At 45.8% G+C, this 17,168-nt stretch overlaps 1 protein-coding gene across 1 annotated transcript in view; it reads right to left on the reverse strand.

Annotated features, from left to right (window-relative positions):
- The window catches only part of LOC104410702 (patatin-like phospholipase domain-containing protein 7), a gene marked incomplete at its 5' end in the record, with an annotated part of 34,602 nt that overhangs the window by 13,331 nt on the left and 4,103 nt on the right, over positions 1-17,168 (reverse strand). The window contains 5 exons of the mRNA XM_010020949.1: positions 2,369-2,521; positions 3,543-3,691; positions 5,069-5,185; positions 7,329-7,398; positions 12,236-12,352. Coding sequence (XP_010019251.1) covers positions 2,369-2,521; positions 3,543-3,691; positions 5,069-5,185; positions 7,329-7,398; positions 12,236-12,352 — 606 coding nt within the window. The remainder of the gene's footprint in view (positions 1-2,368; positions 2,522-3,542; positions 3,692-5,068; positions 5,186-7,328; positions 7,399-12,235; positions 12,353-17,168) is intronic.

Raw genomic sequence — 17,168 nt, forward strand, 5'->3', positions numbered from 1 at the left:
GCTTCAAGGTCCCTTCCAACACAAACCACTCTGGGATTCTAATAACATGGTACTGCAGCATTAGCATGGAAACAACTGGAAAAATAAAGAGATTGCTCCAGGTTTTATACTCTTTCTAACAAGATGGTAGAAATGATGTTGAAAAATCAAATTGAATGGACAGAGCAGCAGGTGACAGGAGCCCTGGATCCTATTTCTAGCTCTTGTACTGGCAGCACACAGTAAACCTCAGGCTTGCGTGGCAACTCTGAGCGCTTGAAGCAGCCCTGGCTGAGCTGGAGCTGCCTCCCCTCTGGTTTTTGGACCCAGGTTCAAAGCAGGGGAGGCACTCAGGCTGGAATCCACCTCTCATCATCTATCGCAGCTTGTCAGCCAGGGTGGATGTGATTACTCAGGAGGAAAAGGGACTGACAGATCTACAGCTGGCTAGGTCAGATCCAAAATAACCACAAGAACTTGAGCTTTGGGAAAAAACATGCAGCTGATGTCACTCTAGGCTGATCCAGAAGAGCGATTTTGACAGAAAAAGGGGATTGAACGTGCTGAATGGTTATATGGTGCTCATTTCTATTTTCTGTAAGATCCAGGTACACAGCTAAAACTAAAATCCCCACAACTTCCTAAACTGTAACGATGAAGGAGTGCGGAGATCGCCCTTTCCCTTAAGGTCAGCACAGGTTAAAGCTTCCCTGTGGGCAAAGGTTATTTAGCTACAGTGCAGGGAATGAAACCCCAGGAAGTGCGGCCCCTTTGTACTTGCAGTGTCCTGTGCCAAGGACTTGCTCACACACAGTGACACCTTTGAGAAGCTGAACTTTCCTCAAGTTTTACTCCACTGAGAAAAAATTTCCCTGGCCTTTTTAAATCTCTTTAATGACACCAAGTTACACAGAGACAGAACAACGATTTGACTCTTCACTCTCTGTTACTGTGATGAACTGTTAGGCCTGACGGTCAAAACAGCCAGGGCACTCCATCTAGCAAAGAGGAGCATCAGACAAGTCTTTGCTCCACTGTTTGCCCAGGAGCTGTGAGACACCAAATATCCTTGAGAAAATATTTATATTGGGGAAATCAGCTGGTGGTTTGGAATAGCTGCTGCTTGGTCCCAGGGACTCCCTCAGATGTGAACGTGCAGGGTTTAACTGTATTACTGGTTTGGGTTAGTATTTCTAAGACAGTATCAGTATAAAACTTATAACTAACCTACATCTCCCCTGTTTAAGGCAGAAGTTCTTCCCTGTGAGGGTGCTGAGGTGCTGGCACAGGGTGCCCAGAGAAGCTGTGGCTGCCCCATCCCTGGCAGTGTTCAAGGCCAGGTTGGACACAGAGGCTTGGAGCAACCTGCTCTAGCGGAAGCTGTCCCTGCCCATGGCAGGGGTTGGGACTGGGTGAGCTTTAAGGTCCTTTCCAACACAAACCATTCCATGGTTCTATGATTTTAAATCAATCTGCAGCCTAATGAATATTCACAGAATCACAGTATACCAGGTATTGTGGAGTATATACCAGTGTTGTAGGGTCTCACTACATCCATAAATGAGATGGAGTTACAGAAAACTGGGTGGGGGGCAGGTGTCCAGCCTAGGAAAAGAGCAAAGCTCTGCAGAAACACCTGAAGATGGAAGAAGCAGGCAGAGAATGGAAAGAGACAGTGAAATAACTTCCTTGACATGAGACAATGAGCCAGAACTGCTCTCATTATTGCAACCTGAGCAGAGATGGTTTTGTCACTCAGACAATTCACTGCACATCTGGGGTCAGTTCTTCTCACGCTGCTTTCTGGTACATAAACAAACAGAACTAAATCCCAGAGATATGTAACCTGGCAGTACCCTTTTTACAATGTCCTTCCACCGACCTTGGTGCCATTTTCCTGCTATCAGGTGCAGAGGAATTGTGGATGATATGTTTTATTAATAGAAGTGTTGAAACGTTAACCAAGCCAGATATTTTAGCCCTCCACTTCAGTGATTCACAGCCTCCCCTACAGACTTCTGCAAATCTTTCATCCAGCAACAAGCCACATAATGAAGGGAGAGAAATGACACCATCTGACAAACCCCAACTGCCCGAAGCAGCTCAGACACCCGAGTTTTAACCAAGCAGCTGAGCAAGACTTGTGATGAAACAGAGTGAGGCAACCCATCCGCTCACAGGCCATTGCATAATGAAGATTACCAACCAGATTCCTGATGTTAATCCAACCTCGCAGCCATGAAATCATTCCCCAGCATTATTTAGTGTCAATTATTCACTCTGTGCCAACTGACTTGTCTTGTTCTCCAGCTGCCTGGGGACTCATGAGCAGCACAGGGCAGCAGAGTTGTGTGGAGCAGCAGCACTGCCCTGCCCAGGATGCACTTACACAGATCTCGTCGAACTTGCCGAACTCCAGCGTGCCGTAGCGGTCGATGGGCGGGCGGATGTACTCGCAGTAGTCGCTGTTCTTCACCATCTCCAGCTGCCGCACACAGCACACATACGCCAGGCGTGTCTGGATCTCGGCCATGTTCAGCACCTGCCAACCAGGCCACACACACCACTCAGAATTCCCATCTCGGAATATGGTCTCTATTCACACTGGAGACAAATAAAGTTATCTATCTGCTTGTTTTCTCACAGAAGCCTGCTGAAGACTTCACACATCAGCACCTCCGGCTGCTTCCCAGGCTCCATAACCAACAGAAAAGGAACTGCCTTCAAACATACTGCTGCAGTTCAAGGTTGAACTGAGTCATTCATTCCAGGATATAGTGGTACCTTAAGAGGCAGATCTTTGCTGAGTTGAGGGGCACAGTGATCCTTTGAGGCAGGTAGAAATCTGTAGCACTAGGGCAGAGATGTCACAGGATGGTTGAGGTTGTCAGGGACCTCTCGAGATCAACCAGTCCAAACCCCCTGGCTCATGCAGGGTCAGCTGGGGCAGGTTGTCCAAGACCATGTCCAGCTGAGTTTTGAGTATGTCCACACATGGACACCCTACAGTCTTCCTGGTTGGCCAGTGTTTCACCACCCCCAGTAAGAGATGTTTTCTGATGTTCAGAAGGAATCCCACGTTTCCACATGTGCTTATGGCCATTCAGACAGCTGTAATATTTCACTGAGTGCTACTGAGAAGAGGCAGGATCTTCCATTCCCACGCCCCAAACATTCCCACAACAGTAGCAGTAATGTTAATTACTGGCCTAATGCTAAAAATGTCCCTAAATCAACGGTTCAGAGACACATAGAAACACTGAACTGGACAAACTTACTACATTTATTGGTAAAATAAATAAATTCTGACTTTATCAAAACGTAATGCACCTCTAAGAAAAGGCTTCTTTGCTCTAACAATTGTATCACTTCCTTCCCAGACTGTGGCTCTACCTTCTCCCATCTCACTGCCATTCCTTTGGGCCGAGCTGTCTTCCTCCATGAGCAAGAGCTCAAACCCAAGACAGACAACGCTCTTTCACCAGCCTTGCTCCCTGAAAGAGCAAGGGAAAGCTTCCTGCTCTGTCCACAAAGCACCTGGATTTTAATGTAGCCTCTAATACCTTGACTTTCTCAGCCAGTGGATTCCACCTCTTCCAGAGCAGCCACCAGCCAGACAAGCAGTCGCCGTAGTTGGTGAGGTCAGTCTCATCCCGGCTCCCCACATCGATGGCGATCACCACCTTTGCGCCCGTGGACCGTGCAACATCAGCTAGGGAACATGTCAGTACCAGAGCTGCAACCCTGGCATTGCTCACTCAAAGCACACATAGAACCACAGGCTGGTTTGAGCTGGGAGCAAACTTAAAGCTCATCCAGTTCCAACACCAGGTTGCTCCAAGCTCCTGTGTCCAACCTGGCCTTGGACACTGCCAGGGATGGGGCAGCCACAGCTTCTCTGGGCAAAAGGACTAATGCACTGCTAGGCAGTACATAACCTGACATTGGACCTACCAGGAGTGTCTCTGAACAGCCTCAGATATAAATATCTGCAGTAACTCTGCTGAGAAATCATTCTTCCCTCAGGGAGGCTCCTGCCCTGCCCCATGTGCTCCGTTTTAATGCCAGGATCCCAGCGTGCTGCCTGCTCTGCACTGACCAAGCCCCTGAGCAACTTCAGGTGAGTTCCCATTGCCAAACTGCTGGGAACAGCCCCTCTGGGGTATGTTTTGCCCCAGATCAGTGGGATGACCTGACTCTCTCACACTGTCACCAGAACCCATGTGAAGGCAGCAGCACAGAGGAGGTGGGACACCCACAGCTCGAGTCCACAGTTACACCATGATGTATAATGTGAAAGAACACATTGAAGCCACATTAATTCTACCTCGTGCAGCACATTTCTCACAAGAACAAAAGATCTGGGGACCTGTAGAAGGAACAAGTGGCCTTAAAGAGGAGTCAGCATTGCTGGGTCAACCCTGCAGATAGAAGGTAATGAAGGAGAGGAGGAGCACGGAGGATTTCAGTCTAAGAAAAGCTTTGGGATCCAAGAGGAAGATTCATATTTGAAAGTGAGAGAGAAATGAGGCAACACCTCCTACTTCAAGGTCAGTAAAAGGACTAGCTGCAGCTTTTGGATATGGGAAGTGCCAAGGGAGGGAAGAGAAGGACACATACCTCACAGAATCAGTGTATATTTTTTTCCACACCCCCTGAGTCCAAGATAGTTGCAGTTTCCAGAATAGTTACGCGTAGGAAAACCACAGCTCTGAGGAGCCAATTTGTTTAATTTAGGAACTTATTTAAATCAGATCTTTCTGTAACTTGGATTTCTATCCCTCGGCTCCTTTAGTCTATTGTGTCTTTTCCACCCAGTGTCACCTGCATGTGTGCCCTTTGCCCTCTCCAATCTGTGCAGGTGGAAAGCGTGGTTTGCAATTCCTCCTTTTCCTTACAGACACAGAGAATGTCAGATGGAGATTCTGGGTCTCTATTTTCTGCTATTTCCGTTTCTTTGTTTTAAGCAAATACAGCCCTGATGAAAAATAACACTCCTTATTTTCTTTACTGGGGAAAAAAATAAGGGGACAAAGGTTTGCAGGCTGGTTGATGGGCTGTGTTCTTCCCAGCTGACCTGGACACCTACCTGGAAGGTTGTTGATGTAGCCTCCATCCATCAAGAGGTGCCCATCCTTTGGGTCACACAGAGGAGGCATATACCCAGAGAGGGACATGCTGGCACGGATGTATCTCCACAGAGAGCCTGCAGGAAGGAGAGGAAGGGAATGGCAACAGCATTAAATACTGCCACAGAGGTGGGGTAGGCTTTTGTACTCACGAAAATAATCAGGAGATAGAGGCTCTCCTGAGGATACTGTTAGAAAGTTATTAAAGCAGTTTATTATTTTCTATACCACAATCCTGGCGAGGGCAAAAAAAACCCCACAAAACCCAACACCAAAATCTCCACACAATTCAGACACCCTATCAGGCAAAGGCCTCAGAAACCACAGCTTTAAGCCCATGCCTCATGTTTATTGCCTTCAAGGAGATTTCAGCATATGCCAGCCTGCAGGGATCATCTTTAGTGCTTTGTTGAGCTTACACTGATAAGGAAAGAAAAAGGCTTCCCTGGGGAAAAAGGGATAGAATGAAAAAGCAGCCCAAAGGGCAGCTAAAGCCATTATGTTCTACAGGGATCCACAAACCCTGGACATTTAGCAGGAGCTGAACATGAAAAATAGATGCTGTAAAAGCCCCAAAAGTCTGTTTTCCCTGTTCTGCAATAACCAAGTATTTTCACTTGTAAAACCAGGGTAAGTGCACGGTGGAGATCTTATTTCTTCCTAGGACACTGCTGTTTATAGCACTGTGAAGCAGAAAGTTATAAGCCTTTATAAGCTGGTAAAACCAGGAAGTTTAATCAAGCAGAAATTGATTGATCTGTTTTCTGTAAAACATTCAGCTTTAAGGCTCTTATTTCTTGATTTCTCTCAGCATCTGCATCAGCTGAATTGGGGTGACACTGCACTTCCAACGAGGCCAAGAGTCTTGTCTGAGAAGTGAATCTTTAAATTACCAAAATAAGTAAGACCCTCAGCCTTAGCTCACTTGTCAATAACTAACTGCTTGGTGCTTCAATCAGCAACTCCCACCAGCAAACTGAGAATTGATCTTTTTTATTCTCTTTTATTTTTAAACATATGTAACAGTTCTGTTTAACTCTAACTCCTACTCTTTAGCACAGGTCAATACTAGCACATTTGGAGTTTATTATTAATAGTTTTAGTTGAATTGCAACTTCCACACAAGAAAAGTGCTGACTTCATGTTCTACACCCCACAGATGAAACCAAGATGGGAACTTGCAGCAGCTGGGAACCTGCCACTTAACACAGAGTGCTTTGTGTTGGAAGGGACCTTAAAGCTCATCCAGTTCCAATCCCCTGCCATGGGCAGGGACACCTTTCACTAGAGCAGGTTGCTCCAACCTGACCTTGAACTTCCTTCCTCTCCTGTCAATGAATCCTGGAGACATCCATAACCATTCTCCAGCTGATTTCTATCCTTACATTAAACTTCCACAGGGACAAGCAGCTGGATGGGGTGAGTTCCCTGACCTCGATTGGCTTAACCTGCTGCAGAATGGAAACACAAAACCTCTGAGAAAGGTTAATCCTTTTTCTGCTTGTTTTAGCTCCCCCTTGGTTGTCCTTAGTCACCAAAGCCTGTGTCAGAGCCATTTAATGGCAGGAATGAATAGGAGCTGAGCCAGCTCAGAAGATAAAACATCAGAGACCTGGCAGCAAAGGCTCCAGCTACCCAAAATACCTGGGGCACCTGGGGGCTTGTACTGTCTTAACTGAAGCCTGAGTCATGGCACAGTTACCCCAAATAGACAAAAATAAAGCAAGTGTCCCACAGGGCTGTCACCACATCCTGGCAGCATATCAGGAGCTCCGATCTTTCTCCTCTGTTCAGTCAGTGAAGTGCATTACAGTTTTCCACCAGAGAAGTAAAGAGGACTGGACATAAATAAGAATCCACCCCAGCCTCTGCTTCCATAGGACTCTTTATGGGGGAAAACTGCTTCATTTATAGGAATTTATAACTTAAAAAAGGATCTGATTTATGGCTAAAACACCTGCACTTAATGGGATGTTTTAAGGAAACAGAATAGTGTCGATGGATGCATTTTCTCTCTAATCAGTGAATAAAACATCTCATTTCATTGCTTCCCAACAGCTCTGTTCCTTATTATCTGTGAACAGCCAGAGTTTGGTGCTCAGCAAGTAACAGAGAAGGGAGAAACAAAAGGAAAGGCAAATTTAAAGGCAAGGAAAACTCCAGGAGCAAGGGTGCCAGGGAAGTCTCACAGCATTATTTCAGGCCCGCTTGAACACTCACCGTCTGTGTGAACCCGCATTGCTGAGGCAGTGATGTCTGTTGTGATGGCAAAGTAAGGAATCCACAGGTCCTGCAACAGAGGAGGTCACAGCTTTACTACAGCCGTAACCCTGCACTTGAACTAAACCCCACTTCTAACACAAACCAAAGCAACAACCTCTGGATTTATGACACAAAACACCTGTATTGATAGAGAAAAACCCGTCACCTCTGTGCTTGAGTTCATAAATTTGTTTCTGATGCAAACATTAGAGCCAAGGCAGACAAAACCCCTTATTTCCTTTTTTTAATAGCAAGAAAGAATTGTTCCAGAAGACTCTCCAGCATCCAGAACAGCACAGAAGCCTCATCGCAAACTGAAATTCACCTTCTTTCTGATACCTGTTTTAATTCCAGATGAAGTGTGGGGGTCTAATAGTAACTTATCTAGAGAGATCCCTGGGCTGCTTATTGCTGGAGGACAACGTGAAGGGAAGTCTCACCTTTATATATTCGGTTCTTACCTAGGTCAACAAATACCTGCTGCTTTTAGCCTCCCCTGAAGACATGGCACAAAGCTAGAAAGACCTTTGATCTCATCCAGTAATGGCCATTCTTGCACTTCATCCGACTGTTTCCATTCAAGGTGGTGTTGATCCACTCCACAGAGTAAGTCTTCCAGAATCAAATTCACCATGGATGAGCATGCAATTACTTAGCTCCCTCCAGCCCCAAACTAAGCCTGTAACAGGCATCATCTCCCTCGCTTCAGCTCAAGACAAAGAGGGAACAATGTAAGTCATGGCCTCTTGACCAAAGGACATTCAATTTGTACCTTGTGCGGATGAAGCTAGAGATCATTTCAGCAGCAGAGGCAGAGCGATGCTGCTGAGACCTGAAGTGCCTCAAGCCAAAGAGAACAACACAAAGCACTGCAGCATTCCCTACAGGAACAGAGAATCCTGCAAGGTTAATCTTCAAGAAGACCCCAGAGGTTGCTTGAGATACTGCAGGGTGAAAGAGCAGTGAGGAGTGGGGAACATAAGGAGGAGAAGGATATACAAAGAGAATGGCTATGCTAAGTGCTTTATGAGCTTATTCAACAGCCAAACCAACAACATCCTGGCAGGGGATGTTCCCATTTGTGTTTCACCTGTGTCTGCACTCACACCCCACCAGTTGGAAAACTGAACGGGAGGTGACCTCCCAACTGCCCAGGAGTTTGTCAGAAAGAGGACAGTTTTCGGAAGTCTCCATGGTGTTTAATGAAAGGGTAGCCTGCAAAGGGCCAGGAGGAGGACCTGTTTGAGTAAATTGAGCTTATGCCCAGAGAACAATAGCTGAGAGAGCTCTGCCAATTAGCAAAGCTGAATCAAGACTGAAGAGGTAAAACTGCCTTTCCATGCAGCCAGCCTCTTTGTTCATGGGACAAAGTGTCTGGGACTTCTCCAGCACAGCTCTGATGTGCCTTGAACTCAGACCAAACATGGGAGGTTTGGACTCCAGCTACCAGCATGAGCTGAGAAGCACTTCCTCAATGGCCAGGCTGTGTCTCTGGTGGAAGTCTGTGCTCTTCAATTCAAAAAGGCTTTTTTCCTAACAAGTTTAATCTCTTAAGCAGTTCTGCAAAGATGGTGGAACTGGGGAGGACTAACAGATGCTGCACAAGTATTACAACCCATCTGCTATAAATGCCATGGGAAGGCGGATGAATAAAGTGTGACTACGAGAGTATTAGGGGTGCCTCTCCATGCTAAAGATATTCTGAGGATTGCAGATTTCAGTGCATCAACCACATTTTAAGCAAAAATAGGGGAACAGAGAAAAAAGTCTCTCTTCCTTTCAAATTCAAGCAGACACGTGCACGAAGGAAACTAAAGCAAGACCTATCACGCAGTAATGAAGGCTGTGTTTCTCAGATATCATTCCATTTCTTTTGAGGACAGAGCATTATTCAAGTCTGAAGCACAACTTGATAAAAAGAATTTTCTGATTCCTCACACCTGAGCCTCCAGCTGAGACGACTTGCAAGAGCACTTTGTGCTTCCAGCATGGGGGATAAGACTTCCAGAGCTTGGTGCTCTCTCATAAGGATGGGTAATTTCAGAGGAAAATAAGTATTTCTTGTGAAATCTCTTTCAGTCCCTGTCCTGGTTCCCTGTGTGCTTTCCTGAGGAACTGGTGCAGGCTGAGCTCTTCTGGAGTAGCTCCTTTGGCTGACATCTGCAGCTGCAGCCACGGGGGTGGCTGGTAACCAGGGCTACCCCCAGCCAGCGTGCCGGGAACCAGGAGCCTCCTACATTCCACAGGCTGCTGGAGAGCAAACTGAGGAGAAAATGGAACCCCCTATTCAATGTCAGAAATAACAGCTCAACGTAAGTGCTGCTGCTGCAGGAGAGGGATGAGGGCACACACGAGATGTGCAGGAGTGCCATCTCACAGCCACAGGGAGTAAAAAGGAGGATCTGGCCCAGTGCTTCCTGATTTTAAGCTTTTGTAGAGACACAAGGGCCAAAGTCCATCCCAGCATCTTGGGGTTCAGCCTTGGTCACTGTGCATGCTCTCAGGAAGGAGCAGTTGTGGCCAAGCATCCAAACACAACCTGTTTGTAAGCCTATTATTAACTCTTATTACTACGTATTTCCAGTTGGAAATCATTGCTAAACACCCCCCTCCAAAACCACTCCAGCTACTGAGAGAAGATGGATGTTTGCAGTTTGGATGCTTTGAAATAATGCTTTAAGAAAACATTTGCTCAAGGCTGAATGAATCTGAGTTCAGCTTCTGTGACTTTCCAAGTCACCCTTTACACCTGGGCAGCTTTCAATTTCCATCTGTTTAGTGTCATGGCTGGTTACCCTGCACTGATAACACGAGTTGCAATGGAGGAGTAACTGTCTCCTTCCCTGCAGTGCTACACGGCATTTCTTCTTCTTTATCAGATGGAAGTCTTCCAAAGTGAGGAAAACCTCAAGCACAGACTGAAGGGTTTTGACTGAAGGATCAGCACATGCCCACAAAGATGTTCATGGCCAGGTTGGACACAGGGGCTTGGAGCAACCTGCTCTAGTGGAAGGTGTCCCTGCCCATGGCAGGGGGTTGGAAATGGGTGAGCTTTAAGGTCCATTCCAACCCAAATGAGTCTATGATTCCATAATACTGCTGCAGGCCTTGGGACTGGATTTCTCTTGGACAAGACATCCCTGTAACTGCAAGGTTAGAACAGATCATACAACTACAGCTGTAACAATCGTAAGGAAGGAATCTGCTGCATCTTGAAGGCAAGTACTATAAACTGACTGCTGAAATCAAAAGCAGCGATGGGGCGAGCAAGGGAAGCTGGGGCCAACTAAGCTCAGCGATTCTCTTCCATTTTGTCACTCCCTCCCTCTCAAAGCTCTGCTTGGTGTTATCCTACAGCCTCACACTGCAATGTACCACCTGCAATTCACACCATGCTACCCAAGAGGAGACCACACTTCCCACCACCGAGAAGGTCTGGGGGCTTTGCACGGCAGCTCCTCGGCTGCCTCAGTCATCGGACAATCACATGTTTGCCTACCAGGCACTGCTGAAACCAAAGATAGGAGCTGGAGGGCTTCAGGAAGGAACACACCTGATCAAAGAGCTGACAGAGTGGGGCTGGTGCTGCCCAACAACACAACAAAAATAATTCCAGCCTCAGAAGGATTTATCACTCTCAAACCTGCTTGTTTCCAGCCCCACTCTGCACAGCAAGATGCTATTTTAAGCCATGTGATGATTAATCACTTTCATACTTGCATTTAAGCAGGGAATGTTTTAGATTATTTTTAATAAATGTATTTGAAGCAGATCTATTTTACATTATTTTTAATATATATATTTGAAGCTCTGCTTTCTCGGCAGAAAATTACCAAAGCTGGATTGGACAGGGCTTGGAGCAACCTGCTCTAGTGGAAGGTGTCCCTGCCCATGGCAGGGGGTTGGAACTGGATGAGCTTTAAGGTCTCTTCCAACCAAAACCAGTCTGGGATTCTGTGTTTCTATAAGTGTATATAGTGTTAATTTGCTACTTAATCTTTCATCACAAGGATTCCAAGCACACGAATAATTTGCTTAAAACTGCAAATGAGGTAAGATTGCAGGACTTGGTGATCTAGGAAGGCAACCATTGATCGATAGTGTGCTTTATGAATTCCTACTGCTGGAGGGTAGGTGGGATTCTGAGGGTGGCCATCAGCTCAGGCACACCACACAAGTAGCAATTACAGAAAGGTCACCAATGCAAAACAGGAACCAAAATACTTGGTTGCTATTGCAGTTTTCAATGGGCTGTTCATTAAAACTCACTCTAGCTTAAAACATAAAAATTCAAGTAAAAAGAAAGCCAAACCCATTGCTACCCTCTTCAAGACCTTCTGCTGTGCCCTAAGGGTCTCTGAAACCTGATTTGCAGAATAATAATGATAAAACAGTTGAGCAATTCTACTTTAGTGACACTATTTAACTTTTGCTCTCAGACAACAGGACCCTTTTGTCAAACAGAACAGAAGGAGCTACAAATAATATACTCCTTGGGTTTTCTAAATCCACCACAATCATATAGTTTGGGTTGGAAGGGACCTTAAAGCTCCTCCAGTTCCAACCCCTGCCACGGGCAGGGACACCTTCCACTAGAGCAGGTTGCTCCAAGCCCCTCTGTCCAACCTGGCCTTGAACACTGCCAGGGATGGGGCAGCCACAGCTTCTCTGGGCACCCTGTGCCAGCGCCTCAGCACCCTCACAAGGCTCCTTCCTATATTCATGTAACACCACAGTCCCAGTTTTCACATGTTTTCAGTCATCCCACAGCCCCGTATCTCACATTAGCATGGAAGAAAGCTATTTCTGTTGCAACAGAGCACGGTGGCATCACTTACTGTGCAGGAAGTGAATAAGCAACCTACCTCTATCTGCTTATCTTTGAAGATGTTGTTGATGCTGCTGTTAAAAGCTGCTCCCGAAAACATAGAGGTTATTGGATATGTTAAGTCCAGAATGGTCTTAAACACAGAGTTTATAACCTAAAAAGAAAAAAAGAAAAGCCATTTGAAAGGTAAACATATGCAAGAATCCATATTAATGCAGGTATTAATGTATGCAATTGGAGAGACATCGTATTCCAGATCCTACAGCCAACATGTTGGAAGCATTGCTATTGCAAGTGCAAAGTTATCAAGGGGACAGAAAAACAACTATGAAACCTACAACCAGTAACACCTTCTTACTTACCTTCTGGTTTATGCCATAAATTTAACCCAAAAGGCAGCAAACCCTGTGGCCAGTTTGCAGTAAGACTGTAGAAGAAATTACATTCACTTTGCTTCCCTTCTACTCATAAATCAAAGCGTTGCTCTACATAAGCGTGCACAGACACAGGTTTCTGCCTTAACAAATGCACATGAACAGTACAGCTGAATTCTTGATTTCTTATTTTTGTAATAACAGATATTATTAGTTATCTCCCCCTTCATCATCCTTTCCACAGTTCACTGGTGAGGAAAGAAAATCCTAAGTCTGTAAGATTGGAATCTATCTTTGTATCTCTTCTCATTTCTGGATCACACCTATTTTTAATTCCAGTCTTAAATCTTTTATCTGCCTCGGTGTAAGCACTTACAGAAATGTGTATGCGATTCTCTAGGACTGCAACAAGGTGAAGTCAGTCCCATCTTAAAGAGCTTCAAACACACTGTGAATCAGTGTCTGTTGTCATTCCCAGAGGGAGCTGTGCCCTTCACCTGCTGCTTGGCAGCCAGCATTTGGATACTGCAAAAGGCACCCTACCCAAGGGAGACAAATTAGATCATGGTAGGGTTCTTCAAGCACTATAGATACCTGTTGTATCACACAACACCAGCAGGCACTGTCAAATGAATGTCTTCTAAGCACACATATACTGTAATTAAGCTTTCATGGATTCTGGATTCTTGTTATCCCATTTCAATTGCACCACATCTGTGCACCAGCCTACAAGATAAAATGATGAAAATACCTAAACTCTACAGCATTGAGGGCACTGTATTTGTCCCATAACCATGCTATCGGCCTCAAATCCTAGTAAATCCTAACAAAATTCAATGCCTAATATATATATTACACCATACTTGGTTAAAAACTCAGGAAGTTCAACAAGACCAAGTGCAAGATCTTGAACCAGGGCCATGGCAATTCCAAGCACAAACACAGGCTGGGGAGAGAGGGACTTGGAGGTGAAGGACTGAGGAGACGGACTTGGGGGTGTTGGTTGACAAGAAGCTCCCCATGACCCAGCTTCAATGTGCACTTGAGCCCAGAACCTCCCCGTGTGCTGGGCTGCACCCCCAGAGCGTGAGCAGCAGGTCAGGACGGGGATCCTGCCCCTCTGCTGTGCTCTGGGGAGACCCCCCCTGCAGCCCTGATCCAGCTCTGGGGAACAGCACAAGAGGGACGTGGAGCTGCTGGAGCGAGGCCAGAGGAGGCCACGGAGCTGCTGCGAGGGCTGGAACAGCTCTGCTCTGGAGCCAGGCTGAGAGAGCTGGGCTGGGGCAGCTGGAGAAGAGAAGGCTCCTGAAGGGGACACCTTAGAGCAGCTCCAGTGCCTAAAGGGGCTCCAGGAAACCTGGAGAGGGGCTTTGGACAAGGGATGTAGGGACAGGACAAGGGGAATGGCTTGAACCTGCCAGAGGGGAGACTGAGATGAGCTCTTGGACAGAAGCTCTTCTCTGTGAGGGTGCTGAAGCGCTGGCACAGGGTGCCCAGAGAAGCTGTGACTTCCATGCACAGTGGAAGACCAAAGAACCACAATTAACTAATATGCAATTAAATAGGGTTTCACTGGATGAAATATTTCTATTAGATGTGGCATCTTCTCTCTCTACATGTTCTCTATAATTTCACAAACAACAGACAACACAGCATCATACCCAGGCAGAGACCTACAGCACGAGACAGCCTCTGACCCTGCAGCCTAGTAAGGCATCTGTGATCAAAATCTGGCCTTGGCTTTACTCTAGCAATGACTTAAAGAGAAGGATTAACCTACATTGTCATGTCCAGCTGCTTTTAAATATATATTAGGTATGTGCCCAAAGAATACATGTCCAAGTATTAAAAAAAATCCTTAAAACCAAGCATATAAACAGCAAATGTGGGAGAATGTAAAAGCCTGAGCACAAAACCCATTATGAACCTGTCACCTTCATTCACATCTTCATGTTGGGTTCTGAGGGGGTGAGGACAGTGTGCCAACCTAACTATAGACATGCTACCCACAGCGTCAGAGTTAAATGGAATTAGGTTTGTACTTAAAATAGGGATTTGGTCTCTGACATCACTTACAATGATTAAATCAGGGAAAGGCATTTACAGAATGTTCTTTATTTAACACCAAAGAAAAATCTCTCCAACTCGGCACCAAACATTGGGCCATCCTTGTTGCAAATGATCTTTATAATGCTGAGCCTCTACATTTTCCCTCAATTAATGCTTGCAGTAATATTGTACATGAACAAAATACTTCTAATTAACAGTTATTTCTTAATATTCTCATTTCTCATAACTAGAAGATGCCCTTTTAGCAAATGCTGATGGCCAACAGCCTCCTTCTGCCTTCCAAGAATAGCTGCTACCACCTACTGCTCTCAAGACAAATCAAGTTAAAGATCACCCTTTGGAAAGCCAGCCAGAGCCTTCTGACTTCTGCTTCCGCTCACACTTCTCTGCTAAACAACAGCACAAAGGCCAACACCAGTGTCTCCATGAACAACGCAGCTCCAGTCCCCTACAGCACTATGATGGGAAGTCCAGCTCGGCCATATGGCATCTCTGCCAGTTCTCTTGGGAGGGAGCAGCTACTTCACAGTTCTTAATTAACTTCTCATGAACTTTCATTTCTACAGCTCTGCTGCACAAATGAGCTTTCTTTTTAAAGAGATCACTTTCAATCCTATTATTGTTAAAAGCCACCCTGTGGCAAAAGGCAACTTCAGCAAGAAAGGGATAAGGGCAAACTCACATGATGCTGGGCTGCACCCCCAGAGTGTGAGCAGCAGGTCAGGGAGGGAATCCTGCCCCTCTGCTGTGCTCTGGGGAGACCCCCCCTGCAGCCCTGACCCAGCTCTGGGGAACAGCACAAGAGGGACGTGGAGCTGCTGGAGTGAGGCCAGAGGAGGCCCCGGAGCTGCTGCGAGGGCTGGAGCAGCTCTGCTCTGGAGCCAGGCTGAGAGAGCTGGGCTGGGGCAGCTGGAGAAGAGAAGGCTCCTGAAGGGGAGACCCTAGAGCAGCTCCAGTGCCTGAAGGGGTCAACAAGAAAGCTCAGAGCTTGCAGCAACCTGCTCTAGTGGAAGGTGATCCTGTCCATGGCACAGGAGTTGGAAATGGATGAGCTTTAAGGTCCCTTCCAACCCAAACCAGTCTGTGATTCTATGATTCTGTGAGGATGACAAAACAAACCCTGAATTATAATCTCTGGCTGTGTTATTATTTGATGCAGAATGGTGGTAAACTGGTGTTAAAAACCAGGATAATCCCAGGATTTTAAAATGTTCCAGAGTATAAAATAAAGGCAGGGTAGGGAAAAACTTGTTGCAAGAACAAAAATTCATAACAGCAAAACAGATTACATATTTTTAAACTACTAGAGATGGCCTCAAGAATTCCCTGTGGTGCCTTTTCAGTGAAACCAGCAACGGAATTCACAAAGAGAAAAATGTTAAATACAGAGACAAAACATGACTCAGGCCAACAGATTAACAGCACCATAGGGACAGATATATCCCAAGGGCAGGAATTACAGACAATGGAAGCTCAGATTTAAATGTAAACTATTAAGAAATCTGAAAGTTCAAGAAAATTATAATTAATCCATCTAAGAAACTGCAGCCATCTCAGAGTTGGGTAAAGCAACTGACTGGATGTCTCAAATCAGATTCACATGTTCTGAGCCTGTAGCATTAAGGTGCCATCTGCATGGTCATCAGTTGATGTGATGGCCCCAGGGTAGAGGCAGGATGGTTTGGTGCCTTCACTGGACATTTCAAAGCAACAGACATGTTGGGATTTTGCATTACAGCCTTTTATGTGAATTTCCCAAATTATAATGCTTGATTTGGGGTTAATTTCGACACCCCAACTAATACAATTGGAATGGTAAATACGAGCCATCAGGCCTTATCACTGCATGAAGATAGATTTTTCCTGTACCTCTTGATAGAACAAATGTTTAAGATCTAACAAAAACACACCCAGTACATTTGTCTCCTGTGGATAATAATTTCAAATACAGGATTCCAGCTGAAAGACAATCAGAGGGAACCCTTCAGCTGGCTTACAGAGGAAAAGCAATCTGCCCTGTTTTAATCTTTGCAAGCAGTGACTAAAACTTCCTAAATGGCTTGATGAAGTTTTAGGGATGCAATTGAAGAGCCCCAAGGTGCTGCTGACTGCCTGTCTCAAGCACTAGCAGGCTGGAGGACACCCAAGGCAGGTTCACAGCTCATCAACCCAATTGAAGAGACAACATATGCACATTCATTAGTGGGCAATCTGTAACAAGCTGCTTCTTTATTTAGGATTCACTGTGTGCTTTAAAGCTGCTTTAGCCCATTTTGCCTCTTGCTGTGGTCAATCTGGTGCTAAAGCACAGAAACCAAGACTCCCTTCACCTGGGGACCAGTTTATTTGGTGGGTCTCCTCTAGTCAGGAGGTATCTTTCCCATAATATCCTGCCTGCTCTTCATGCCAACCTAGTTTGGCAACGTTTGCCTGGTGTTTGTTGGCAGGGATGTGTCCTTGTAGCTGTTGTCACACAGGAACAGTGTGGGATGCAAAGAGCGTTACAGAACACTGCACCTCCTAACG

The sequence above is a fragment of the Nestor notabilis genome, unplaced genomic scaffold (genome assembly GCF_000696875.1).
Source record: "Nestor notabilis isolate BGI_N333 unplaced genomic scaffold, ASM69687v1 scaffold8428, whole genome shotgun sequence".
In the NCBI taxonomy this organism is placed as follows: Eukaryota; Metazoa; Chordata; class Aves; order Psittaciformes; family Psittacidae; genus Nestor; species Nestor notabilis.